This window comes from Lycium barbarum, chromosome 7, assembly GCF_019175385.1.
Source record: "Lycium barbarum isolate Lr01 chromosome 7, ASM1917538v2, whole genome shotgun sequence".
In the NCBI taxonomy this organism is placed as follows: domain Eukaryota; kingdom Viridiplantae; phylum Streptophyta; class Magnoliopsida; order Solanales; family Solanaceae; genus Lycium; species Lycium barbarum.
In genome coordinates, this window is record NC_083343.1 from 25,059,049 (window position 1) to 25,066,050 (window position 7,002).

Consider the following 7,002-nt stretch of genomic DNA (forward strand, 5'->3'; position numbering starts at 1 on the left):
ACAAGTATGGAGCTGAGAAATCATCAGTCTACAGGTCAAAAACTAATATCCTCTTTATATTTTGCATATGGTAAGAAGCGGACTCAGTAGAATCAATATTGCAAACAGTTGGGCAAGCATTTGTGACAAGTAACGAGGCTAGTAAATATGGATTAATGGATCTTGCCACATCCTTCAGACGTAAGACAATTACCAGGGTAACTATATTTATAACCACTCCCCCCCCCCCCCCCCCCTCCCCCTAGCAGATTCATGGGCACATGTCTCTAGATCCTACAAACATCCCTCCTTTTTTAGTTAGGATAGAACTTAGCATTCTTTCCTCAATGATCATGTAAAAGTTTGGGATGCCAAACTCAAGTATGTAGTATTTTACATCAATGTTCAAAGAAAACTTTTCACTTTTTTTTTTTTTTTTAAAGAAAGACTCTTCAATTTCAAACTTTCATTTTGTGGAAGGCTAATGTTATATTGTCTTGTTCTTTTAACTTAGGGAGGTAGAAATAAGTCCCCTTGAACTCTAACTAAATATACATAAAATGAAATCAAAATTTCATGCTACATGAGATGAGTGAAGAAATTTATTATTTGGACAAAGGAGAATTACAACCAAAGAAAAAAAAAAGAACTAGATATGTACATTCATTTTTGACAAAAAGAAAATAGAAAATGACAGAAGTAGATTTGCATAATATATATATTTGGCTATTTTTCTTATATTACAAAGGGACATTCAGAAAATTACTATATTAATATGTATAGTACTTCCAAATTATGTTTTCACGAAAAGCTGTGGGTGCCATTTCGTTTATCCAATTACAAGAGCTTCCAGGCTTTTCCCCCTTGCATATTGAATTTCTTCAGTCTTCCGAAAAACATGACCATAATGATAATAATTTTACCTTCATCACTCCATTTCCCTACAAATCCATACGATTTATTCTTACAAGTTGGGTTTGGATTTATTAACCGATCACAACTATATCCTGTTGAGAAACCAACATTTCCATATGCACTGGAAAAAAAAAAGATTTCAAATTAGAAATTATTCCACAACCTTAACTGTAATTTCATAAACCGAAAAGGAAAGCCTAAGAAAATGTGCAATTTTTTTTCTTCTAAAACACGTGAAGGCTTCCGTGGAATTAAAACTATACACCTAAGTAATGATATAAGGTGGGAGGAAAATGACTAGGATCCAGCTCGAATTAATAAAATTGTTTGTCTGTTCAGGAAATATGATTCATTATAAGTATGTCCAGCATTTATTGTAATACTTATTAGGAAACGATTCAAGTCTAGAAAATTTATGGCAATTATCAACAGAAAATTTAAACTTTTCCCATAAGTCTGATTATGGTACTTAAAGGTAATTGTGACCAGAGAAATTGGATTGCCTCCTGGCGTCGTTATAGACTCTGCACAGAGGTGGCAAAATTACCCCATACAAATATGACCCACTCAACCTGCCCCGCCCATTTTAGCCAACTCATTTTAGTCCATCTAAAATTGTAGCTCAACTTGATCCATGAAAAACCTTATCAAAATCTTTTCAAAAAGACATTATTTGATATGTTATATATTGCCATAATAATAATAAAAAATATTAAGTACTTAAAAATTATAAAAGAACAAATAAAGAATTAAAACTTAGTAAAATTTTGCAAGTTGAATTATGACCCGCTTTTTTGTCCATTTCAGCTCAAGTAACCTTTAGACGGCTAAATCTCAATATATTTTGACGCACCCAAATTCAGCTCAACCCATCCATTTGACACCCCTATAGCCGCTCAAAGGGTTTAGACAAGTATTCTTATGGTCACCTTTAGGTACCACATTTTCGGTCCCCATAAATAGCATGTAAAATTCTTTAAATACGAAAAATCTAGTCGTTGAGAATCTTTAAGGAGATGAGCTGAATTGGTCCCTAAATATGGACCATAAATTGTTTTCCCTAAATAAATATATTATTATTTAGTCTTTTTTTTAAAAAAATATTATACCATATACATATATATATATATACATATATATATATACATACATACATACACATACATACATATATATACTAGATATACATAGATATACATACATATATGTATGTGTGTGTATATATGTATACATATGTATGTATGTACATGTATGTATGTATTTATATATATCTAAAATCAATTGCATATGGACAAAACATTCAATAGCATCCAACTTTTATGCTTTGTCATGGAACACCAGCTCAAAATTCTATTACTGAACTTATAAAACAACAACAATAACATAGAGTTTGTTTCCGATAGACTCTCAGCTCAAGTAAAGCTTAAAAAAAATCATGTAGTAATGCAAATACAATAGTGAAGAAGCTAAACTAAAAACAATAGAGAAGAGAATAGTAGCAACTAGCAACAACAAATAATACGGTAACCATAGCTAAGGAAACAATGGGTAATACTAAAAATGAAGAATAAGATATATAGTAGGAGTGAACTTATAAAACAAGAAATAGACAAATGAAACATTGTGAAATAACAAAGAGTGTGGTAGATTACCTTATGACTTCAAGAGTGATATTCAACACATTAAAGTTGAGTGGATCATCTTTCATCTTTTTCCTTTCTATGATGCAAATAAGAACAATGAAGAAGACTAGGTAAGAAAGTTGGGAAAGTATGAGATTTTCTGCAATTTTTCCTCTTCCTTTAGATTCCCCAATAGCTTCTTCTGGATTCTCATCAGCACCTCGAAATGGAACATATGATGTATATGGAGGAAGATACCTGGAAAAAAAAAAAGGAAATTAATTATATATGTCTTTTTTCCTCGTGTTATTTTCTTATTCTAAAAATGTATTTTTTTAAAATAGATGGTGAATAGTTTTTTTTTTTTGGTCTCTCTGTGTGTATTGTTTCTTCTTCTATTTTTTTGTTTCCATTTCTTTACTGTGTTGGAAGTCAAAGTTGGACTAATTACTAAACGTTGCTTATTATGAAACATACATTAATTTTGTTAAAGATTGTAGATGCAACTGTTAGAAAAAAAAAAAAAAAAAAAAAAAAAAAGGAATCTTCTTACTTATTGCACGTTGTATTCAATTCAAAGGACCACAGACACATGCCTTGTAAATTGATATGACATTAATTAGGTTTTTAGTAAATAATCCATCTCAATATATGTGATGGTGTTTAAGTGGTCATGACATTTTAAAATGAAAAGATAATCTTTGAAACTTGTGATTTAAAATAAGATAAAAAATGTTTCTGTAACTACAAATCATCTCATTAAAAAATTTTTTTTTTTTTTTTTTTGAACTAACTAAAAGAAAAGAATAGAAGTGTCACAACAGAAGGAGGAGAAATATTAGATAATGCCATAAAGCAATGATTTTCAAGTGCTATATAAATACTAACGCAGAAGACGATTGGATAGTTATGGCAGTTCTGTCGTGCGAGAAACAAAATTCATCTCAAGGTGCAATTTGAATGGAAAGTGAAGACTTTTAAAATATATGATTCCAATGTCTCTGTCACAATTTATGTGATTTAGTTTGACTGAACACGAAGTTTACGAAATAAAGAAAAAAAATTGATTCATGTGATTTAAAACAAGTCAAAGATATGTGTGTGATTATAAATCATCTCGTTAAGCGTAAAAAGTAAAGTTTAAAGTTAAACTATTGTCAAATAAGAAAATGTATCATTCTTTGTGGAATTAACTAAAAAGAAAAGTGTATCATATAAATTGGGACAAAAGAAATATATAATAATATTTGTAATATTTAAAATTTGTGGTGTTAAACATAATGGCATAGTCATAAAAAATAAAGAATGGTTAGTTAAACACATTTGTCAAAAAGTTATATTAGTATATAAAAATTATACTAAGTATATAGGTTAAAATTTACATTATATATATATATATATTAAAATCTAGCTAATTTATAGCTTCACCATTACCTGTGAACGTTTAAAAGCTTGTTTTTTAGGATAATATGAGAAGTTTAAGTTTAATTATTTTCAAATTTAGAAAGATATAATTTTTTATTTTTTTTTTTAAAACCGGGGAGTAGAATTTTAAAATTACTAGCTTTTTGACGTTTGCAATGTATCTGGGGCATGAGTTGAACATGTTAAGCTGTCAGCATGAAAAGCGATGTTTTTTTCCATTGTCTCTGTTTGTAATTGTTAAATATAGCTTTACATCTTGCCCTTCTGTTTTCTGTATCAAAACATAAAGGGTAAAAACAGGTTTTCTATTTATAGTCATCTAGTACGTAATCTTTGGTCAAACCAAATAAAAATGTATTCCCTCCGTTATACTTCGTCACTTTTAACCTATCAGAAGAAAAATATTTTTTTTTCATGTTTTGCTCTAAGTAGTACTCGCTCCGTCCCATAATAAGTGTCACCTTAGTTAAAAACACGCATATTAAGAAATCAATAATGTAATGCAAAGTTTATCAAATTATCTCTATATAATTAAAACAAATTACTTTTACCTCTTGATTAGAGCATGCACAAGAAGTAAACTTTTTGACACTGTGAATCCAATAATACCAAGTTACTATGTGGCTTTTCCAATCATCATTTAGATGTTACTTTATGGTCTAAGGGTAGAATTGGAAAAAACTAGTCAATTTATGTCTTGGTTTCCTAAGGTGACACTATGGGACAAAACAATTTGGCTAAGGTGACACTTATTATGGGGCCGAGGGAGTAATTACTTATTCAACAAATCATTTTTCAAGATCTAAAACTAAACATCAATTAATATGGATGTTATGCTAAAAATACTCATATTAATTATTGTTTTTTAAAGGATGTGTAAAGTTCAAACTGGACAAGTAAAAGTTAGACGAGGAGGTACTTTATTATTTCTCCATTTCAATTTATACGAAAGTCTTTGACTGGGGATGAAGTTTAAGAAAAATAAATATTTTTAAAATCTATAATGTAAAACAAGTCATAGAAATTTCTGTGGCTATAAAAGAGAGGTTTCAAGTTAAAATTGTTACTTACATCATTATTATGAACACCACCAACATAGCTGGGGCAACATTTGAGATATCAACAATGGTTTCCCCTGTATGTCTTGCATTCACAACTTGAAACAATGATCCCACTACTTTCTGGTAACTATTTAGTCCATTTAGAACTGAAGATTTCCATTCTAAAGAGCAAAACAAAATGAATTGCACCATAATGAATCCAAACACTGTAACCGCTAATAATCTTGAATGTTGGCTAGGAAGCAAGTGGAGATGTCCTATATCTCTTGAACGTTTCAACAAATATTTAGCTTCATTTTTCTTGAAGAATTTTCCCGAGAACCAAATAGAAAGTCTCAAAAATGTTGGATACAATGTGTTTCCAAAAAGGACTTGAGGTATTAGAATCAAAAGAAGGCCTGAATTCTTGCTAAATACCATCATGTTTTCGTTTGTTGGAACAAAACCACAACTAACAAAGGTTGAAACAACCGTGAAAATCGCGAAAGTGAAGGTTTTTAGCCCCTTACTTCTTAGTACATCTTTTGCACTTGAAACACAGGCAAAGTACACTAGAACCGATGAGATACCAATAATGTTGATGACTGCAAGATAAACTAATGTTACAACCCCTAGGAATTTAATAGATTGGTACTTGAGAGTTTGTCTATCTAATGTTGACCCAAAATCATCTTGAAATTCATCTTTTTCTGATGAGTCATTGGGTCTTGGGGAATCAGGTACTACTACGATGTCCAACTCAATATCGTCGATATTAAAATTTGAGTTTCTTGGAGAAGAAGTAGTACTACTAAGTACAGACTCAATTTTGCTACTTTTTCTCCATGGCTTAAACTTAGGTCTAATTAAATGAAGTCCAAGCATGGAAGTGAAGATCTCACCACCTACAAGCATTAAAAATGTTAAAAGAATAAGTTGTGAATTGGAAAAGACTTCCATTTCAACAGTGGACATACTTGAGACAGTTACAGCAGAAACAGAAGTGAAAAACAAGTCTAAATTCCTAGGTGTAAAATCACTCCTTGATTGCAAGATGGTAAGAATCCAAAAACCAAAAAGGGAAATCAAGATGAAGTAAAAGAGTTGTACAAAAAACTTGTGCACTCTAAATAGAATGGATTTATGGAAGCAAGAAATGAGGAAACATGTTGATTGACACAAACAAGCAACATACAGAAATAAACCACTACAAAGATGTTGTAGCTTCTTTCCATAATAAGAGAAGGCACTCATTTTTCTAGACTCAAAGAAAAACTACAAACACCTTTTCTTACTTTGGATTGTGAAGATCTTGGATTTGAGTAGTACGGTACTTATAAGGGTAAATGACCATGATAATATTCACCAAAGGTCATTTAGGGAAATACCAAGACAGGTAGAATATTATAGCACAAAGGCGTGGATGAAAATGAAGGAGGAGGCTTCATGGAAACTTCGTTGACAATTCGGCCAAGGTACAACAAACACGTGCATGGGAAATAGGTGAAATTAAGTTACTGGTGATTGAATAATAGTCTAATAATATGAAGAAAAGAAAAAAGAAGAAGAATAAGTCTACCGGCCCATATGGAATTTTTTGCTAGCAGATTCTCCATCAGTATGGGATGTCTAAAAGTAATTGTTCATTTATTCCTTTCTCAAAGTATAGGTAACACCCCTTGGCCCTTGGGTACGGAGTTACCCTTGTTAGGGAGTGCTTTGCCCCCCAATGTGGGGCTACCCGGCACGAATCCGGATTAGTCGGGCCCCAATGCGGGTACCGGACACCGGATGGGAAACCAAAAAAAAAAATGTATAGGTAACACGCGTTGAATATTTATACAATTAGGTTATTGAAAAGAAAATTATAGCTAATTCTTTCTAATATTTCCTCGGTTCATTTTTACATGTCCGCTATATTTATAAAAATAAATCTTTACTTTTTATTTTTCCACTTTAGCATATTAAGAGAAAAACAATTTTATTCGGTTTTAACCTTAATATTAACTACCTATTCCCCA

General features: G+C 31.1%; 1 protein-coding gene across 2 annotated transcripts; it reads right to left on the reverse strand.

The window, feature by feature from the left end:
* Positions 1-568: 568 nt before the first annotated feature.
* On the reverse strand, positions 569-6,351 carry LOC132603312 (sodium transporter HKT1-like). Of its 2 annotated transcripts, none has more exons than XM_060316310.1 (3): positions 5,013-6,351; positions 2,547-2,774; positions 569-920 (listed from the first exon to the last, which is right to left on the reverse strand). In XM_060316310.1, exons 1-3 carry the CDS (start codon positions 6,233-6,235, stop codon positions 908-910), a joined length of 1,464 nt encoding a protein of 487 aa, XP_060172293.1. In that variant the 5' UTR covers positions 6,236-6,351; the 3' UTR covers positions 569-907. The 2 variants fall into 2 exon arrangements, with proteins under 2 accessions (XP_060172293.1, XP_060172292.1); XM_060316309.1 differs by having other exon boundaries at positions 569-1,015; positions 5,013-6,346.
* Positions 6,352-7,002: the final 651 nt, after the last annotated feature.

Coding starts and splice junctions, on each gene's coding strand:
- LOC132603312 (XM_060316309.1), bottom strand. CDS start 6,235: ATGAGTGCCTTCTCTTATTATGGAAAGAAGCTACAACATCTTTGTAGT. Junction 2,775..5,012: donor GTGGTGTTCATAATAATGAT/GTAAGTAACAAT, acceptor TTTTTTTTCCAG/GTATCTTCCTCCATATACAT. Junction 1,016..2,546: donor ATCACTCTTGAAGTCATAAG/GTAATCTACCAC, acceptor TTTTTTTTCCAG/TGCATATGGAAATGTTGGTT.